This window comes from Molossus molossus, unplaced genomic scaffold (assembly GCF_014108415.1).
Source record: "Molossus molossus isolate mMolMol1 unplaced genomic scaffold, mMolMol1.p scaffold_m16_p_10, whole genome shotgun sequence".
Taxonomy (NCBI): Eukaryota; Metazoa; Chordata; class Mammalia; order Chiroptera; family Molossidae; genus Molossus; species Molossus molossus.
The window spans coordinates 38752121-38772940 of NW_023425345.1; the positions used below are offsets into that span (position 1 = coordinate 38752121).

Sequence of the window (20820 nt, forward strand, 5' to 3'; positions counted from 1 at the left end):
CTAACGCCGAGACGGTATTTTGCGTGGTTTATGGAAATCATCTTTGTACTTTAAAAATTGCATCTGTGATATGTTTATTTAACTCTATTAGCTAATCTAATCTATCTATTCATTAAAATGGAAATAAAAATAATTCAATTATGTGCCTGCGTATAGATTGATAAGGAGTCACATAATGAGAAAAATTCTAGTTCAATTTACACCAAGAGAAACCTGGACATGGTCAAATGATTTTATTGGCAGTGCAGAGTTGAAAGCTATTACCTAATGTGGCTGCCTGGACCACACACTGTTCATTGATCTGTGAATCTATGAAGATCTTGAGTGGCAGATCAGGAAGACTGCATGACTCCAGGGAGGTGGGCAGTGACAGTGTCCTGTCACCTCGGTGTCAAGGCCCAGCTCAAACTCACCATCTGTAAAGCAACAATTAATGGCACATGGTTCGCCCATGAAGCCCAAATCTGCTCAGCATATACCACTGCCTCGATGAGCCTTGAGCTCAGCATCAACTGTTAGGCCTTCTGAGGGTTAAACAGAGAGCCCAGCTCGCCAGCAACAAAGTCTTGGGATAAGGCCAGGCATCCGGGCCCGGAGGGACATCCATCCCAGCGCAACTGATGTGGCCACGTTGGACAACAGCTAGATGTGCAAGCTGATATTGGGTGTAGCAAGCTGGAATGAGCAATAATAAGCTAGGCAAGCATAACTAATGCTTTAAAGGCGCCCGAAGCCCTGCTTCTCGAATTCAGCCAGTTAGTGCTGCCGGGAAACAGCAGCAGCAGACTATGCCAGCTGGATGTGCCCAGATATAAACAATGCAGAGTCCCTTGGAGCAGAAGGTCAGAGTGAGTGTTAAAATGTTAGTGTTAACACTGATAGACTCTGTTGCCAATTTCAAACCACCAAGCATTCACTGAACACCTATTCTGTATTTGTGTTGAGTTAGGGTCCCTGGGGCAAGAAGGTTAGATGTCTAAAAACAAGGTGCTGGGCAGCAACTACTCTCTGCCTAGATCAGCCCCTCGCAGTGATTCAATTAGTCAATAGCATCATGTTCAGTAATTGCATGTTTTATTCCAGTCAACAAACATTTTCCAAGTGCCTCCTGTTTGCCAGGTATTATGCCAGCTGGACGCATAGAACCTGCCTCCAGGAGCTTAACATCTGGTAAGGAGTCCAAAGAGTGTATTAACGTGATGCAGGGACACGGCGTGTCTCATAAAGAGGAGGAAGCATTGCCATGGGAAGACGAAAGGGATTCGCTTTGACTGCAGGGTCTGGGAAGACTTCATGGAAAGGCTGGCCTTACACACTAACACATGGGACAAGCAAGGAAGACTCCACCCAGGGGCATGTGATCCTGGGCCAGGAGGGAATGCAGACGGATGCGGGCAGAGGAAAGAGAGGTCTCAAAACATGCGGGGTGTTTCTGGAAGGGAAGGCATTAGGGATGAGAGCAAGGAGTGAATAAAAGGAGGCGGGAGAGGGCCGTGGGAAGCAAAGGCAGACTGTTAAGTTAAAGCCCCTTGGGCCTGATTCAGTGACTGTCAGCTGAACTGTAGGGTGCAGGGAAGTACAGAAGGACTTGCTCAAAAATTACATGCAGATGGACAACATGTATCTCTGCCTCAGGCTGCAGGTTTCCATCTCCAAGGGGGTAGTTATAACCTGAGACCTGTATCCTTTAAATATTCAAACAGTGGAAAAACATTGGTGAATTGGGTAGAATTTAAATAATGTAACATTAAGATCTCTGAGCCAGCTTAAGAGAATCACATGTGGAAATTGGCAATTAGGAGCTTAATTTGTTCCCCAAACGTATTACTTGTCAGAATACCACTCATATGATTTGTATAAAGTCATTCATCATTTTATCTGCAAAGATGAGTTCCATTAGCATCAGACAGAGCCGGGAACACACACTTAATACATGGTAACGGCCAACAGCCGGACTGACGAGGAAATCATGACAACCCTCTCCTACGAGCTCTTGTCCCAGTTCCGGAAACGCTGACCTTACTTTCAATTCCGCGTGTCAGCATTTCCTGCGTGTGCTTTTGACGAAAGTGCCCTCCTTACAACCAGTCATGTCTCTATGATGATTACGTTTTCATTCTCATAGGAGAATTACAATAATTTCCTCAATTACTGATTTTCCTCATAATTTCCCAAGAAATATACCGCCAGGAAGCCCTTCCCAGAATCACAAGGCCTTCAACGAAGAGAGGCCCAGGTTTATCTTACTCATTGCTCTATCCCTGCATGAGGACTACATTACAGCCTCTCGAACATTTGTTGAAAATTGAGTAAATAAATAAATTTGTCCCTGTCTGCTTAAATTGAAAATCATTTATCCCTCCGCTGGGATTCTTGTTTTTTTACAACATAGTGCTGGGTCTTCTATGTATGTAGGTGTCTGTGCCTGGGCTTGCTAGGAGACTATGAACAAATTGTGGGCAGGGACCTGCTACCCACTCTTACACCCCCTTGGCACCAGCAGAGCGCCTGCACCAGACAAGGACGCATGAACTATCTCTTGATTATGTAATCAATAAAGGAAATCCTTACTCATAGCAACATGTTTAAATGTAACCGTATCAACATATTTAAACTAAACCTCTTCACCCCGAAAGTTAAATCTTTAATCCTTTCAAGATAAGTTATGGTCTGTTTAACAAAGGAGAGATATGTCTCCCACTGACTCCCTCTACCATCCATTAGGTTCCATTTTTCTTTTTTAAAATAATTTATCACTATGTCTTCTATAACGCACATCTCTTTGTTCTAGTTCTCTGTCTCCTCCTTAGAAGCCTGAACTAATATCTATAAATAAATAATAGTCTCTTGATTGTATTTTCTAGTATAGATTGTTATGTAGGTCAAATTTCTCTGCCTTCTTCTTATACCTCCCTTATCTCCTTGTGAATGCAAACAGTTTCTCGAACGCTTTTCCCTAAATAAATGTCCAACCCTTAGACTCTTTTGCCCTTATAATTTTGTTACCATGGATTTGTTTGTTTGTTTTTTTTTAATTAGGCTTGTTGAAACCCTTTCTTAAAGGTAATTTTGCTAACAGGATTTTTTTATATTTTTAGAATTCAACCTAACTTTATCAGCTCATGATCACACTGCCAAAGGTTACCTGAGTTTTATGTTCTCCTACTCCGCAAGAATAGAATTAGGACTGTTACTGTCCTACGCATTTGTTCTTTCCTGCGAAAAATTTCCCCAACACATTCTAAGCATAGATTTTCAACTGTACTTTTAAAATGATCTGTCAGAAACATAATAGTGTCTATGATTTAAAAACTGCTTTCGACCAGCATCATATATAGGGTGGGGCAAAAGTGAGTTTACAGTTGTCAATATGCAAAACACAGAGTTTATTCTTGTATTAGTATTAATTATTGTATTATTTTCCATATGAACAACTGTAAACCCACTTTTGCCCCACCCTGTATTGGCTAGGAGTAGTAGCCCTTGATTTTAGTATTTCTCTCACATTACAGCCTAAAACAATATTAAAAAATTATGTATCTCTTTTATCTTTTAACATTCAAATCTGATAAGGGGTTAATATCCAAACTTTATAAAGAATTTATAAAACTTAAAACCTAATAAACAATCTACTTAAAAAATGGGCAAAGGAAATGAATAGACACTTCTCCAAAGAGGACATACAGGTGGCCAATAGACATATGGAAAGATACTCAACATCACTAATCATAAGAAAAATGCAAATTAAAACCACAATTAGATATCAACTCACAGCTGTCAGAATGGCTATCATCAATAAATCAACATACATCAAGTGTTGGTGGGGGGGAACTCCAGTGCACTGTTGGTGGGAATGCAGATTGGTGCAGCCACTATGAAAAACAGTATGAGTTTCCTCAAAAAATTAAAAATGGAACTGCCTTATGACTCAGTGATGCTACTCCTGGGAATTTATCCAAAGAAACCTGAAACACTAATTCAAAAGAACATATGCACCCCTATGTTCATTGCAGCGTTATTTACAATAGCCGAGATTTGGAAGTAGCCCAAGTGTCCTTCAGCAGATAACTGGTAAAAAAATCTGTGGTACATTGACACAATGGCTGTAATAGCTGGTTTGGCTCAGTGGCTAGAGCGTTAGCCTGCAGACCAGAGTCTTGGTTTCAATCCTCAGCCCTGGTCAGTCCTCAACCTGGTCTGGGTCGTATGGGAAGCAACCAGTCAATGTCTCTCTCTCTCTCTCTCTCTCTCTCTCTCTCTCTCTCTCTCTCTTTCTCTCTCCCCCCTCCCCCCCACTTCACTCTGTCTGAAAATATATGGAAGAATATCCTTGGGGGAGGATTAAAGAAAAGGATGGAACTCTTACCCTTTGCAACAGCATGGATGGACCTGGAGAGCATTATGTTAAATGAAATAAGCCAGTCAGAGAAAGACAAGTACCATATGATTTCACTCATATGTGGAATCTAATGAACAAAATGAACTGACAAGCAAAACAGACACACAGTCGTAGAGAGCAAACAGACAGCTGTTGGGGGAGTGGGGACTTGGGGGGCGGGGGAGGTGGAGGAGTGCATAGTGGGTAAACGGTGATGGAAGGAGACCTGACTTGGGTGCTGAGCACACAGTACTGTGTACAGATGATGTGTTGTGGAATTGTGCACCTGAAACCTGTATAATTTTGTTAAACTAGTATCATCCCAATAAATTCAATAAAAAGGAAAAATGCAAAAAATAAAATTCATATCAAAATTTTTCATTTTAGATACTTGAAAGAATCTAATGTCCTATGCATTATAAATATTGACATTTTAAAAGAAGGCTATAATGTCACTGTTTTAAATGTACCAAAAGGAATCTGAAATGTACCATAGCATTTTGAAGCTCATCATTTTTTCATTTAAACAATATGAACAGGGTCTTCTTTAAATCATAGACATTTACACTCTTCCCCCTTGAACTCATATTTTCATTTTATGTCCCCCTCAGCATTTTTTTCTTAATGATTACATAGTTATGCTTAAAAATATTTTATCATCTCTCCCTGTAATGAAATACACATACAGTTAAATGTTTTTAAAATTTCCTGTGATCATCAGCTTCGGTTAATTTTTTAATTTGATATTCTTTTTCTAACTAATATTAATATGCAATTATTCAACACATCATAAATAAGTTAAAAAATAATGAATAATTATCAAGTATAAAACTACATCTCTAAGTAACAGATGTAGCAGCTTTCTTTTCAATGAATTAAGTGGTCTGTGGCTGAATACCACCCTTCATTAGAATCAAGCACGCAGCATCCATCCAGTTCCCAGCTTGCTTCATTACAAACCGCTCACAGCAATGGATGCAGAAGTAGCCACGTTATAACAGTGACTTAATTCTTTGAACACCAAAGTTATCTGCAAAATCACAGTGACCTGTCATCTTATATATCATGTAATGATCTACCAGCTGACAGCTCAATCAGGTCCTTCTTTAATTTGGTTGAAAGCAAACAATTTAAGCATCCCCATCACTGGAGTTACCCATTATTAGAGTCATTCGCTTTCACAGTTTCTCAGAAGTATAGAAAAAAGGCTTTACCAAGACTTTTCAAAGGGTTGTTACTTATACCACAAATTCTTCCACTTAGAGGCATCTTATTCAGTCTAAGATATGCAGAAAAGAATGAGGAAATTACCTTTAATGATGTAATTTTTAAAAATGAAGTGTGGTTTTTTTGTCATAATCACTCTATATACATTTTTGTCAAAACCTTGGGCTTCCAGATTTAGAATTTTGCTTGTAGAAAAAGTCTATCTCATAGCCTAACTGGCCAAACCAGTCCTCATTATCAAACCAACTGGCCAAATCAAGCTCCTTGAGAGGGCATCCCCATGACAACCATCTCACTTCTGAATTCAAAACTTCAACACAGGCCACCATGCCCCGTTCCCAGTGCCATGCTATCGTCACCAAATTTATATAAGACAGAAAGATATCCAGCCTTAACTGAAGAAGACTTTGCTGACATCAATATATCAAACTGTTTCTTTGTAACTGCCTCTGAGGTTTGTGCACCCGGTGCATAGTAGGTTTCTGATGTGTGAGAGACATTTCTTTTTTTTTTTTAATAGAGAAAAGCAATTGAAAGGGGAAGAGGGAGAGGAGAATCAACTTGACACCTTTACGCCAGGTGTGTGCTCAGGCAGACCAACTTTAGGAAAGTGTCCAGATGCAAGTTGAGGCTCCAGAAATAATTGTTTTGAAACTGTGGTGCCCATGTCCCACTTGGAAAGTCTTTATCTTCCCCTAATGATACACATAAAACAAACCAATGGTGGTCACTGAGATGCGAAACAATGTAACTTGATAATGCCATCTCAGGGCAAGATCCAGTCAGTATTTTATTCTACCCTCACCCAAGGATATGTTTTCATTGATTTTAAAGAGAGGCAAAGAGACAAACATCAATGTGAGAGAGAAGTATCTATCGGTTATCTCCCATGTTCCCTGACTGGGGATCAAACCCACAACCTAGGTATGTGCCCTGACTGTGAATCGGAACCCACAACCTTCTGGTGTATGGGATGATGTTCCAACCAACCAAGCCACCTGGTCAGGGCTAAGTCATATTTTTAAAAAGGCCAGCGATCTAGACAATCTAACTTTATAAATAAATTTCTCATTTTCCACAAATAACTATACTTCATATTAGATAACTTGAAAAACTATTTGTTAGTCTCCTAAGTCTGTCTTTCTAACTTGCACATCAGTCTAACTTTTTAGAGTCCTCCTCCCAGCACTTACAGTCTGCATCATACACATTATACATATAAAGCTGTGGGAAAAGGTGAAATATAAATGCAGAGCAGGAGCCATTGCCCAGCATGGTAAGTATCTCAGAAGTCCCCTGTTTACAACACATTAGCACTGGAATTTCCTGCAAATAAACAACGGTGGCCATTTATTATTACCTGTAATGATAACAGTGGTTATTTAGAAAAGCAATGAAATCCTGGAGGTGCAATAAAAACCATCTGAACATTCAAAGAGAAATGTTGTCAAGCAGAATGATTTGTATATAAAGATAAACACTTTCGTAGAGCTTTAAATTAACATGGTTTTGAAAGGGGGAAAAAAGATCAGTTTCACTGTTTTTTCTCTCTGGGGACGTCACTGAGCGCCGACGACACTCACCGCCTCAGTGTGAACGGGATGCACAGCGAACAGCAGCGCCGTAACGAAGGCAAGCCCACGATTCTTGAAGACAGTTTTGTCGCAGGTGTACATCAGCACGAGGGTCACCAAGCAGTGCAAAATTACATTTACTGCATGAAAGTAAAATGGGTTCATGCCGGTCAAAAATATGTTTAGCCTGTAACAAAAAGACAAAGACGATTAGCTAGAAACAAAACATAAGCACAAGGAAATCAGAAGGAATCCATCATTTTAAAAAAGTAAGCTATTCAAGTAATTATTTTTAAATGACTCTCAACATCAGGCTACTCTACACATGGGAGTATCACTGTTTTCCGCTCTCAGAATTTTCAACTGAGTACGGTTCATTTGGATGAACACCTATGCACTAAGTGGCGTTGCCCACAGCTGTCTGTACCTCAGCCAATTTCTCCAGATCAGCAATCCCACATCTTCATTTCCATGTTCTTTACCTGCTTCCTGTAGAAACACTTCCTCCAGGCCAAAACCATTGAGAATGTACAAGTCAACTTGAGCAACGTCATATGCGTATTCTAAATGCCTGACTTGATTCATGCACAGCTTTAACCTACAGAATTTTAAGCATCTCAAGCTTTATTTGGACACACGGATCTAAATGTCTTAGTTACTCACCGGCTCCGTCTCCACTCCCACTGAAGTGACCGTGGTCCTAACTACGCTTAGAACAGCAGGCGGGCCCTGGCCAGTTTGGCTCAGCGGTTAGAGCGTCAGCCTGCGGTTCCGAGAGACCCGGGTTCGGTTCCCGCTAAGGGCACGTACTTCGGTTGCAGTTTGTCCCCAGCCCTGGTTGGTCGTGCGGGTGGCAGCCACTCGATGTGTCCCTTCACGTCGATGTTTCTCTCTCTCTCTTCCTTCCTCTCTCTCCCTCCCACTCTGTCTGTGCAAAAAATGGAAAAGTGTCCTCAGGTGAGGATTAAAAAAAAAGGACAGCAGGCGGCAGACCATGAGTCTGCGCTCCCCCGGAGTCCTTAGCACAGGGGCCTGGTATGAATCAACTCACCCGAAGGGAAGGAGGGCCCAGCAGTGAACTAGGGGGCTGGCTTGTCCAACCAAAGAAGGGAGAACAGTGTCCCACTCCCGTGTGAAAGAACCCACACCGGGCGAGCGAGCTGCTGGAAATCCGAAAGCGAGGCGCGGTGGAGCTGGACAAAGGGCCACACCCGCACATCCGCTTCCAGAGGTACTGTGTGTGTGAGCAGAGCAAGAAACAGGAGTATTCTCCTCGATGTACAAGGATGCACCCCCCTCTGTTAGGTCTACAAATGGCAGTAGAGAGAAAGCAAGACATCTAGTAAGCCAAATCCCTGATGTGCCTGACTAGTCCCACAGCTGTGATATGATACTGGAGATCAGGACTTGGGATTACAAATAACGGCACTGGTTTTAAAAGGAGACAAAGCTTGTTATTTTTCTAAAGTATTCATTACTCAACCATTCGAAAAGTAAAAAAGCATCATTAAAGATAGCTATTAGTACTACATCGTCCCACTTTTATGAGGTACATACATTCCTTGCCCTTCCCAAAAATGCCATAAGCGGTGGGCGTGAGTCACCTTTGCAGTCCATATGTATCATATCTGAAAATGTGGGGGTGGCATCCATATAGATTATGTCTGGAGATGGGTTAGGACAGAGTGCCTGGTATTTTAAGTGAATTCAATTAGATCCCAAAAGAGAAAAATAAGTTTCTGAATGGGGAACCACTGCAGGAAATAAGCCTCTCACATAGCACCCGACACTGGTCAATCTAAGCCTGGAGAAGTCATCAAGAATCTAGAGTTTGGAGAGGTTCCTAAGATGGAGAGTGAACTCTCCAGACTATAGGCAAGTGACCATGAAACAAAATGAGAAACAAAATTTTAGAACTTACTCTATTTGAGAGCATTGGAAAATCTCTGGTTTGGGGAGCCAATATGGGTTTAGAAAAAGGAGGTTTAACTGATCAACCTCATTATTTTAAAAGGATGGGGGATTGTGAAAGACACAGCACATCTTTATTTTAACAAAGGCACTTACAAAATCTCTCAGAATAGATCAGTGTCAGCTCGGATGGAGACTTCCAGTGTATGTCACAGGATTCTGATATTATCTCTGGTCTGTCCAATATTTTTATCAAAGACTTGAATAAATCTAAGCTTGCAGGAGATCTGTAACTGGGAAGGAGAATTACTATACCAGGAGACTGACTGATGGAGATTCACAAGGAGTTTAAATGCCTGAACTTGTTCAATTCTAACACAGAACATGGAAGAGTAAAGAGCCACGTTTAGACATAAAAGAGAACAAAATATTGCAATCAGATTAAAACTGTACACATGGTATTGTTCAAGGGCTGTTAGTTTGCCCTAAACTCAGAGTTATTATGTCTTGACTATCAAAACAGACCAAAGCACCAACAGGCAGACAAACTAGTTTTCATTTCAATTCACTCCAACAGGTATTTATTGAGCACCTACTACATGTCAAGTATGACGTAGGACCAAGAAATACAAACAAAAGACATGGCATTTGCTACTAAGGAGTTAGCAGCATAGTAAAAGAAAGAGAGACACTTAAACAGATAATTAATAGTTCATTTTTAAAAAATCTAGCAATGGGAGAAACCACCGGGTATAGAGATATGGAAGAGGGAGGGGGTCTACCTGCAGGCAGGAATGGGAAGGTGGGTGGTCTCCAATGTGAGACAGCAGCCCCTTGGAGGGCTATGTAAATGCTGGAGCACCTTTATGGGAGAGCTCTAGGATGCCAGGGGGATGGGAGGGTGCCAAGGTGATGTCTCAGGACACTGGGGATGCTCAGCCTAGAGAAAGATGACAAAATGAAACCAAGTTTTCCAGGTTAAAAGATCTTTGCCATATTTATGGTTATATCCCCAGTGTCTAGCACAATGTGTGGTTCATGGTGGCCACACAATCAATAAATAAATGGATGGAAGTATGAATGAGTGAATGAATGAATGAAGCAATGCACTTATTCTAAGTAGCTCCCAGAGGGGAAACTATGATCCAATACCAATGTTGCAAACACACTGCCCGAGAGCTAAGTTTAGCCTGCAAATTGTTTTGTTTCACCTGTATATACATTTTCTTTTTTTAAATACCAACATTTTTAAAACAGGTGTTTTCACATAAAAATTTCCAGCTTCACTTCAAATATTAGAAAACCTGGCAACTCTGGGCCTCTATAGCTGCATGGAAATATTCGGGTGCCCACTTAGATGGCACAGGTACTCACAATTTGCCACAGTGCCTGCCAACTCCTCGGAGGCAGACTTGAGCTCGAGGCGAGAATATTAACTCTAGAGTAGGTGCTGGAAGAACACGTCGTCCGTGCAGAAGCAAGATGGCAGTGCGCACGGAACACCCTCTAAAAGGAACGGTCTCTCGAGTTCCACATCCATTACATCAGTTTCTCAACATGCTTAAACGCTTTTACTGCATGCTTCAAACACTATAAGCATGTTTCATACATTGTAAGAAATTAATTTCTTTTCCTTATCGTATCCATCACACTCAGCATGCAGGGGATTCTAAACAAAGTTTACCGAATGAATAAATAAAACCAACAACAACTTGGAAGTTGGAAAAGCTCACCTTACCCTTCCAACGCTACAATCTCCAATTTTCATTTGATGTAGCCTTCATTTCTCATTAAAGCTAGGCCAAGCAATTGGAAATACATTTCTTTTTTCTAAAATAATCTTAATAATCATGTTCGAGTGGTTGAAAGCCTTCCAGATTTTGGCAAATACGGACGCAAAACATCCCTCCTCCATCTGACCCTCTCTGCCTCCTTGTAAAGCTGCCCAGAAAGGTGGAGATAATGAGTTCACAGCAATCAGAGGGTACCAGTCCCCAGGAAAGGTCACAGGTCACACAGTTTGGCACCAAGGAGTCTCAGGAGGAGGGTGGGAGTGGGGAAGAGCCTTTGGCTGTCCCCTGTCTCCTCACACGCTCACAGCCCAGAGCCCTAGACAGAGCCCATTTCTCTCTTTTTATTGTATTCTTTGAAAAATAGCTCTGGTTTAGGAAAAAACAAGCTGTATCTCAGGAAGCGCCTTCTACTAGGGACTACACTGGGGTCCTTCCTCAAGGGGGCCCCCCACCCCATCTCAGTCAGACAGCTCTACCTTCAAGCAGCCGAGAGGTCTGGCTGGAAAGGGCGTAAGAGGCCACGCCTCTCCATCGGTGACTCACGTCTGTTTTCTGGCACCTACTCCATCCCTTGGGATAACATAACTAATCAGCCACCACCAATGATCCCTGTGGGTCAAAACATTGTGATTGCCCCTGAGTCCCTGCTGCCTTCATGGTAAATGCACTCACCTCGTCTTTGGCAGCCAGCCTCTGCAACTTGGCCTCTGATACTCCAGGATCCCACACCTCCCCCCCCCACCCCGAAATCAGAAAGCCCACCTCAATGGCAGCATCTCCCACGTCATACTTTTTCAGAAAAGAGCCAATGCAGAGCTTCCAAAGCTGCTGGTGCTCTCTCCCCAGTGCATTTTTCTATGTTGCAGTGAAAGGAAATCACCTGGCCCGCTCAGGGAATGACGCAGAGAGATGGGCCGAGGTGTCTGCAGGCAGCATGTGATAAATGCATCCTAGCATTCCTAGCCCTGAGCCTCTGGACTCCTTCCTCTACATTACGGCAGGAAGACTCATAAATACAGGTTCCCAGGATTCTAAAGCACCTTGCGTAATAGCTACAATTGCTGATTCCCTGATCCCATCCCAAGATATTCTTAATCAGTAGATCTAAAATGGGGCCCAGAGACATGCCCCAAGCAACCCAATGATTCAAGACAGGTGATACGCAAAACAGAGACAGGTCTCAAAGCTTAAGGGAAGGCTACACATGGTTGCCACGCTTACCAGAAAAATCCAGTTTTCTCAGTAATAACACGACATACATTCTTTTCTGATAAGAACTACAAAGCAGGGAAAAGAAAAAAAATGAAATGTACCCTTATCATCTGTTTCTGCTGTCTCGAATGATGGGTTCTCCAACACTTCCCTGGTGAGTTTCCACAGCTCAATACTGAAAACACAATATATTCTCCTGTCTTCCTCTATCACCATTCGTTTTTCTTCTTCCCATCTCTTGCTATCATCACTGCTCTCAAATGCTTCCAAGTGGTTTCCATAGTCCTCTTAGATCATTCGACCAATAAATAACAACATCTGTTACTTCTCATTTTTCCTCTAAGGCAATCCCTTTGGCCCTTAATCATTTTGGTTGCTCTTCTTCTGCATTCCCATCAGTATCAAGAGCAAATCAGCAAATCATCACTTAATGTATCTAAGGAAGCAAAGGATATGATTCACAGGCTCCAGTGCAGACAACAGGGCAGAGGAGAGCCTGGTGCTCTCAGGCAAAGGCAAAATTCAGGGTTTGGGTTTGAGCTCAAGACACAGGGAGGGAACAGAGGATGGGAAGCTGGGAAGGAGGCGACCACACCCCACGCAATGGGCAGTTATTATCATTATTATAAGTACTCAGAGTAACAACTACATCAAAGAAAGATTTTAAAAACTGAGGCTAGGAAGAGCAGTAACCATATCTAGATGATAGCAAGTCCCAGAAGAAAAGCAAAAAGAAAGGCAGTAAATAACGAAGATGGACAGGTCAACACCAAGTATAATATAGTTAGTTATAACTCTGAGTCGTCAATTTTTAGCAAAAATTTTTAAATGTACTTCTTTGGTGGAGTTCCTGAATTCAGTGCAATTCTGACATTGATGACCCAGAGTTTATGCAGACTTCACAGTTGATGACAAAGTCCTGTACAAGACTCCCCTCTGTTCAGACACCAGCTGCAACTTCAGTGGTCCCCAGGCCACCTGACAAACTGGCCACAAATTTAGGGGTTCTCACCTAAATAAGGGGCTCTCTTAGAATCAGTAATTTGCAAGAACAACTCACAAATTAAGGCAAACATTATATTTATGATTATAGTTTTATTATAAAAAATACACATCAAATCGAGTCTAAAGAAAAGACTCACGGGGTGAGGTCTGGGAGTCCTAAAGAATCTCCCATGTCTTCAGGACACATCACCCTCTCTGCATCCTGATGTAAGATTACCAACCAGGAAGCTCAACTGAAATTCAGTGTTGAGTTTCTGATTGGGATTTCATTAGGTGGACAGACTGATCCATTGGCCATGGGAGTGAACTCAGTTTTCAGCATCCCTTTCCCTCCTAAGAGGTTAGACGGTAGGGTTGATATCACATAACTCTAAGTCCCAGATGTCTGATCACATGAATGGTCTTTCCAGCTGGCCAGCCCCCATTCTGAAACTATCTGGACACCCACCATGAGTTACTTCCTCTTTAGCATAAGCTCAGGTGTAGCCCCAGGGGACCACCATGAATATCAGAGGCGCACCTATCACTCCGGAAATTCCAAGCTTTAGAATCTCCCTCCCAGGAACCTGGGACAAAGACCAGACAAATTCTTTATTGTACATAACTCAGGGAGAGGAAGTCACAGTCATCAAAGTTCCTTTGAAAAAGCATTTTTGCATCCTTAGATTTTATTTGATACACCCGGAAATGATCATTTATGTCTACCTCGTTGACTGGGAAAGAACTGACCAGTCCTTAGAGACAACAGGACCTTTAGTTCCCTGAGAACAAGGTGTGGGAAAACACCCATGTAATTCTGGGATTTGTTTCAGAAGGTACAGCTATTGTGTCCAGCCTCAAACTTTAGCAAGCACTCAACAGCCATCACACTTCAGTATGCCAGCAAGAGGAGTTCGATCCCAAAGTGCTAAGGATCCTCAGTCTCTATGGTCCCAGTCCCAGCAGGTTACCATAGAGAGCCACACTGCCCCCTTCAGATCAAAGCTGCCCCAACCTCCCAGTAAGCAGAACTCACTGGAACCATCTGTGTGTCCTGAAATTCCTTGCCTGCCTCCACTTTTCTCTTTGACAGCGGAAGAATAATCAGGTAAATAAACCAAGAAATAAGTCAAGTATATTTTTTCCTCTACATTATAAAGGTGTAGCCCTACCTAAATATTTACCTGAAGAAGTCAAATATTCACAAAAACGATGAATTCATTCTTTTAACAGTAATTTTCTGAGCCCCTACTTAGCATGCCAGGAATTGTTCTGGGTGCTAACGATGCACCTTGTGGAGCTCACATGGTGGTGAGAGGAGATCAAACCAACAGTAGATATGTGACGCCAGGTAGCAGTGAGGGCTAAGGCAAAGGGTACGACAGGAAGGACGAAACATGGAGGAAGGAACACCTGCCACTTCAGACTGAGTAGCCAGGGGAGGGCTCTGAGATGAGTGACATGTGAGAAGAAACTGAAGGTGGGCCTGTTTCCCTGTCGCAGCTCCCTATTGCGGGAGAAGAAAAGTGCCCCAGATCCTCTCAGGACTTCTGGTCTTTTGAGCGTGACACAGATCAAGTGAGGGAAGGAGGAGAATCCCCTGCATCCCTGCAGGATTTACTCAAGAAGGAAATAATGGAAAAATACTCGACCTGCAAAAGTCTTGTGAAGAAAATGAAGGAAAACAACAGAACATGCCAAAAGCTGAGGAAGCCCACCCTTCAGAAGATGAACCACAGGAGGCAGAAGGAAACCTCAGAGGCGCTGACTCAACCTGTCCAGGGATCTAAAGAGGACACTCCCGTCAGGCACTTGGGCCCCGAGGAGATGCTAAGAGGAGTAGCCGAGTTGGAAAGGCTTAGGGAAGAAATAAGAGTAAGAAACAAGTTTGTGATGATGCACTGGAAGCAAAGACATTCACGCAGACGACCTTATGCTGTGTGCTTTAGGCCTTGAATTCTTTTTTTTTTAATCCGATAGTAAAATCTGGCCCCTGCTTTCTTTCTGTTTGCATTTTCTGACGTATCTTTTACCTTTGTTTTATTTTTAATCATCTGGTGGAATTTTGTTTTAGATAGTTTCCTTGTTAACCAGTATTTTACTGGATTTTGTACTTCAACCCATTCTCCAGGGTTGTTCTTCAATTGGGAAGTTTCACATAAATGCATGAAAACATATTAATTCTATATTGTAAAGTAACATAAGTTACAAAGCAGGATATTTAGTATCAGCTCACATATGTAGGATAAAAATCCCAAATCATATGAGTGCATGTGTGCATGTATACATACATACATACATACGTACATACATACATCAAAAACTTAACTGTGCTTATTTCTGTGTGGTGTGGGTTTTCTTTTTGCTTCTATGTATTTTTTAATGAACTTGTGTCACCAACAGAATTAAAATTTTTTAATAAGTAAGAGAATCAAATAATTTGCCACCAGCTTATAAGGGCAATGGGGGCCTTTAAACTCTTGATGAAATAATTATTAAAGTGAAAACCTCAAATCACCTCTGGATCACTTAACCAGAGGAATAAAACTGGCAATTATTACAGAAAAAAAGAAAAAAACAAAAGAAACTGAAGGCGGCGTGAAAGCAAGATCTGGGAAGAGCATTCCAGGAAGAACAAGTGCAGAGCCTGGTCGCAGCAGACGGGCCCATAGAAGGCACAGGAATGCTGCCCGTAGAACGCTGCTGGGGGCGGAATGGAGCTGACAGACAGAGGACAGACAGGAGGCCAGGAGTCAGATCCAACGGGGCCTTGTGGACCGGAAACCATTTCTTATCATTTAGAAAAGGAACAGTGCCATGATTTTGGCAGGATCAAGCATTCCTCACCTCCCTTTTTAAGTGGCATGACCACATGACCACATATTCAAAGTTAGGAAAAATATGAATGTGGTGCCAAAGGAAGATAGAAAAATATTTGTAGATGGGAAAAAAAAAAAACTGCTGCAGAGGATGTTCTCCAAGAATTCATTCAGAAACTCACTTATAAAAACCCTCAGGAATCAAAAACATATTCCTCTCCTTTTCCATCCCTCCTACACTAAAACCTATCTTACATCTAAAGCATGTCCTAACAATCAACTCTTCCTCCTCTTGGGGTTTCTACGATAATCTTAGTTCAGCATGAAATTTTCAGAAGCCATTTCTTGAAAATTTCTCTAGAAAATCTTTTTGGCCACCTATTTTTCCTCAGCTATATCCATCACTGAACATCTTAGAAAATAGAGTCAAACATCATGAACAATCTTCACTTGTCTCCTATCACAGATTTAGAAAACAAACTCATCAGTTTTGTAGCAGTAACCTCTCTCAAAATGAATTCCCATACAGGTCAAATAAAAAGAAACAGAGCCCAACCCTGGCCAGTTTGGCTCAGCAGTTAGAGTGTTGGCCAGAAGACCACAGGGTATCAAGTTCAATTCCCAGTCAAGGGCATGTGCCTGGGTTTCAGGTTCGATCCCTGGTCCTGGTTGGTGTTGTGCTGGAGGCAACCAATCAATGTGTCTCTCTCACATCAATGTTTCTCTCTCTCTCTCTCTCCCCCTCCCTCCCTCCCTCTCTCCTCCCTCCTTTCCATACTCTATCTAAAAAAATCAATGGAGGAATATCCTCAAACAAGATTAATTAATTAAAAACAATAAACAAACCAAAAGGAACAGAGCCAAAAGGAACACACAACCACTTCTCTTAGGTTTTGAGCACAGGGGTTAAAGCTAATTTTCATGGTTGGCATATCATTTGTGACAAAAAGATGCAAATTGCTAAAAAAAAAAAAAAAAAACCTCTCCAGATCCAAACATTAAAATACTGCAGATCTTCACAGCTGCACATATTGCAATATTCTATTTTTTAACTCCGACATTTCAAACCACTCCCTTTCACTCTTCTGGGTTGTATTTCCATCAGAAGCCTTCCATAAAATAACACTTTATAGCAAACTTACTTAGAATACTATGATTTAATAGCCTAAACACGGAGAGAGAATGAGTTTAAGGTCCTTTAATCTGTTTTAATTTCCCCACCTTTAAAGTGGAAAAAACAGTGGTTCTTTCCTGTTGAGGAAGCTTCAGTTGCCTCCTCATATGGAACAGCCCTGCTAACAAGCCAGCAGAAGCTTCTTCTCAAGAGTGAGGGGTTAGGGAGGAAATAAAATGAAAAACTAAGCACCTTCCAAAATTTAAAAGGGCCATTTTAAGTCAGGGCCATTTTTTCAAGGTGTAGGCAGGTTCTAGGTATCGTGGAGTTCGGTTTTGTGACAATTCGATATCGACGGAGTGACTTAGCATGCTTTTCCTGATTCCAGAGTTAAAATCAGGTCATGGCCAGTGAAGGATAAAGAAGCAAAATAAAAAAAGTTACTGCTGCAGATAAACTTCTCACAGATGTTTTGATTTTGCTCTACAATAGTCCAAAACTATTCCTGTGTGCCCTTAGAAGTGATCTCATGAAAAGACTGGATGTAAAATTTGACCAGAAACAGAAATTCATTAGAATTCTAAATTTACTTCAAGGAACACAAAAAGATGGCTATTTGTAGCAGTTAAGGTCTGACCAGAGAAGCGGAACCACCAGAAATGATACAGCAGAAGGGATTTACTACAGAGATTTGACCTTCCATAATTGTGGGAGCTGGTTAAATAGTCTCTGGAAGGCAGCTATGGCTATGTCTGTAGTGGAAGTGGAAAGCCAGCAAGCATTTGGGAAGGGAGGATGAATGCATTTGAAGTAAGGGAAAGGAAGGATGAGCTGGAACCCAAGAAGGTGAACTAGAATACACCTCTACTTCTCACAGCCTCTAAGGCTCCAACTTTAATGATACAGATGGCTTGCAAACAGGCTGCACCCTTCTCCAAAGAGTGTCACACTCACCTGCATCAGGGTTCCAAGTAGCTAAAGGAGACCGGGAGCATCCTGGAGGATCTGGGGACCACCCTGGAGGAGCTGGGGGCCAGCTTAAAGTGCACACTAGCAGCAGGTTAGCCAGCATGTCTCAAACTGCAAGAGCACGGAAACCTACACCAACCTTCTGAGTGGAAACTTGGCCACTTCGCTTTCACTTTCTAAATCTCAAAGAAATTTCTCTGTGTCCAACTCTAACCCAGTATAATACAGGAAAGGAATTTCCCGGAAATACAGTTCCGGTGCAGCTAGAACAAAGCCACCACATCTTGATAAGCTGCTTCATTTTCCACTGTGCCCTGCCCCCCACAGTGGTCAGAGTAGCCACAGTGATGAGCCTTTTTTTTTTTTTTCAAATTCAGCCCATTTCTTATTTAAGAAAAGCTGTGAATAGTGTATCTTTGGATATATGCAAGCACCTTTATAAAAACAAGTATTATGCATATTTATTTATTTATTTATTTATCTATTGTTTATTCTTGTGGGAATTTCTAGCTCTCCATATGTGTAACATTCATTTACTGAATCAAAAATAATATAGTACTTTTAATAACAAACAGTTTGAGTTTTGCACTGGGAAAGAGCCCGTGAGGAGGATGAAGGGACAAGCTGTAGAGTGGGAGAACACATCTGCCAGGAACTTCTCTGCCAAGGAACTGGTGCCCACACTACATTAAGAAGTGCACCACGAACACCTGGATCCTGTCACTAAGACGCAAAGATGGTTCAACATACACAAGTACGGTGATATACCATATTAACAAACGATAAAAACCACACACCCATCATAAACAGATGCAGAAAAAAAGGTCATTATTCAACACTCTTGAATGGCAAAAGACTTTCAACAAACTAGTTTTGAGAGAATTTACCTCAACATAATAAAGGACATTCATGAAAAGCTCACAGATGACATCATACTCAACAGTGAAAAACTGAACGCTTTTCCACTAAGATGGGGAACAAGGCAAGAATGCCCACTGCGTCACTTCTATTCACCGGAGTATTAGCAGTCTTAACCAGACCAACAGTAAAGAGAAAGAAACAAAAGGCACCTAAATCAGAAAGAAAGTAGTAAAATTATGTCTGTTTATGGATGGAATAATCTTATATTTGGAAACCCTAAAGGCTTCACCAGAAAGCAATTAGAAATAATAACATGAATTCAGTAAAGTTTCAGGATACAAATTTAGCACTAAAAAATCAGCTGCATTTTAATACATTAATAATAAATTATCCAAAATTAAGAAAAAAATCCCATTTACTAAGTATTAAAAAGAATAAAATACACTTAGACAAAGAGGTAAAAACTTGTACATTTAAAACCACAAATCATTCATGAAAGAAATTAAAGACAAATAAATGGAAAGACATCACATGTTCATAGATGGGAAGACTTAATATTGTTAAAATGCCAAAGCCATCTATAGATCCAATGTAATCCCTATCAATATCCCAATGTCATTTTTTACAAAAATTAAAAAATAATCATGAATTTCATACTGAACCACAAAGACTGACTGTACAGAGAAGAACAATGCTGGAGGCATCACAATTCCTGATTTCAAAATATATTCTAAAGCTACAATAATTAAAACAGTATGGTACTGACATAAAAACAGACATAGAGACCAAAGGAAAAGAACAGAGAACCCAGAAATCAACCCAAGCATTTGGGTCAAATGATCTTCAACAAGGATGCCAAGAATATACAATGGAGAAAAGATGATAGTCTCTTCAATAAATGGAATAGGGAAAACTGAATACCACATGAAAAAGAATGTAATTGAAACCATACCTTACACCATATACAAAATCAACTCAAAATGTATTACAAATTTAAATGTGTAAGACCTAGAACTGTAAAATTCCTAGTATAAAAACATAGGGGAAAAACTTCATGATATTAGGCCTGGTGGCGGTTTTATAGACATGCCATTAAAACCACAAGCAATAAAAGCAAAGTTAGATAAGTGGGACTACATCAACCTAAAAAGCCTCTGCACAGCAAGAGAAAAAAATCAACAGGGCAAAAAGGCAACCTATGGAATAGTAGAAAATATTTGCTAGCCATATATCTGATTTGTTATTAATATCTAAGATATATAAGGAACACTTACAACTCAAAGCAAAAACAAATACAAATAACCTGATTTAAAAATGTGTGAAAGAGCCCTGGCTGGTTTGGCTCAGTGGTTAGAGTGTCGGCCTGTGGTCCAGAGAGACTGGGGTTTGGTTCCAGCTAAGGAGGCATACCTTGGTTGCAGTTTGTCCCCGGCCCTGGTTGGTCATGCAGGTGGCAGCCACTCAATGTGTCCCTTTTACGTCAATGTTTCTCTCTCTCTCTCTTCCTCTCTCTCCCTCCCACTCTATCTGAACAAAAAGTGGAAGAATGTCCTCGGGTGAGGATTGAAAAAAAAAAAAAAATGGGTGAAAGAGTCCAGCCAGTGTGGCTCAGTGGTTGAGCAAAGACCCATACACCAAGAGATCACTGGTGCAATTCCTGGTCAGGGCACATGTCCAGGTTGTGGGTCCGATCCCCAGTAGGGGGCATGCAGGAGTTGGTCAATCAATGTTCTCTCTCATCGATATTTCTATCTCTCTCCCTCTCACTTTCTCTCTCTGTAAAATCAATAAAGGGGGGAAAATGGGTGAAAGACATAAATAGACATTTCTCAAAAAAACATATACAAATGGCCAGCAGGTATATAAAAAAAATACTAAACATGACTAATTATCAACAACCAATCATGCAAATCAAAACCACAATGAGATATCACCTCACATCTGTTGGGATGTCTTTGAAAAATAAAAAGAGCCCTGG

At 41.2% G+C, this 20820-nt stretch overlaps 1 protein-coding gene and 1 pseudogene across 1 annotated transcript in view; one reads left to right on the plus strand and one right to left on the minus strand.

The window, feature by feature from the left end:
- TMTC1 (transmembrane O-mannosyltransferase targeting cadherins 1) overlaps window positions 1-20820 on the minus strand; it is a 239675-nt gene that overhangs the window by 215655 nt on the left and 3200 nt on the right. The window contains exon 2 of the mRNA XM_036251819.1: window positions 7189-7366. Coding sequence (XP_036107712.1) covers window positions 7189-7366 — 178 coding nt within the window. The remainder of the gene's footprint in view (window positions 1-7188; window positions 7367-20820) is intronic.
- On the plus strand, window positions 13397-15035 carry LOC118623214 (annotated as a pseudogene).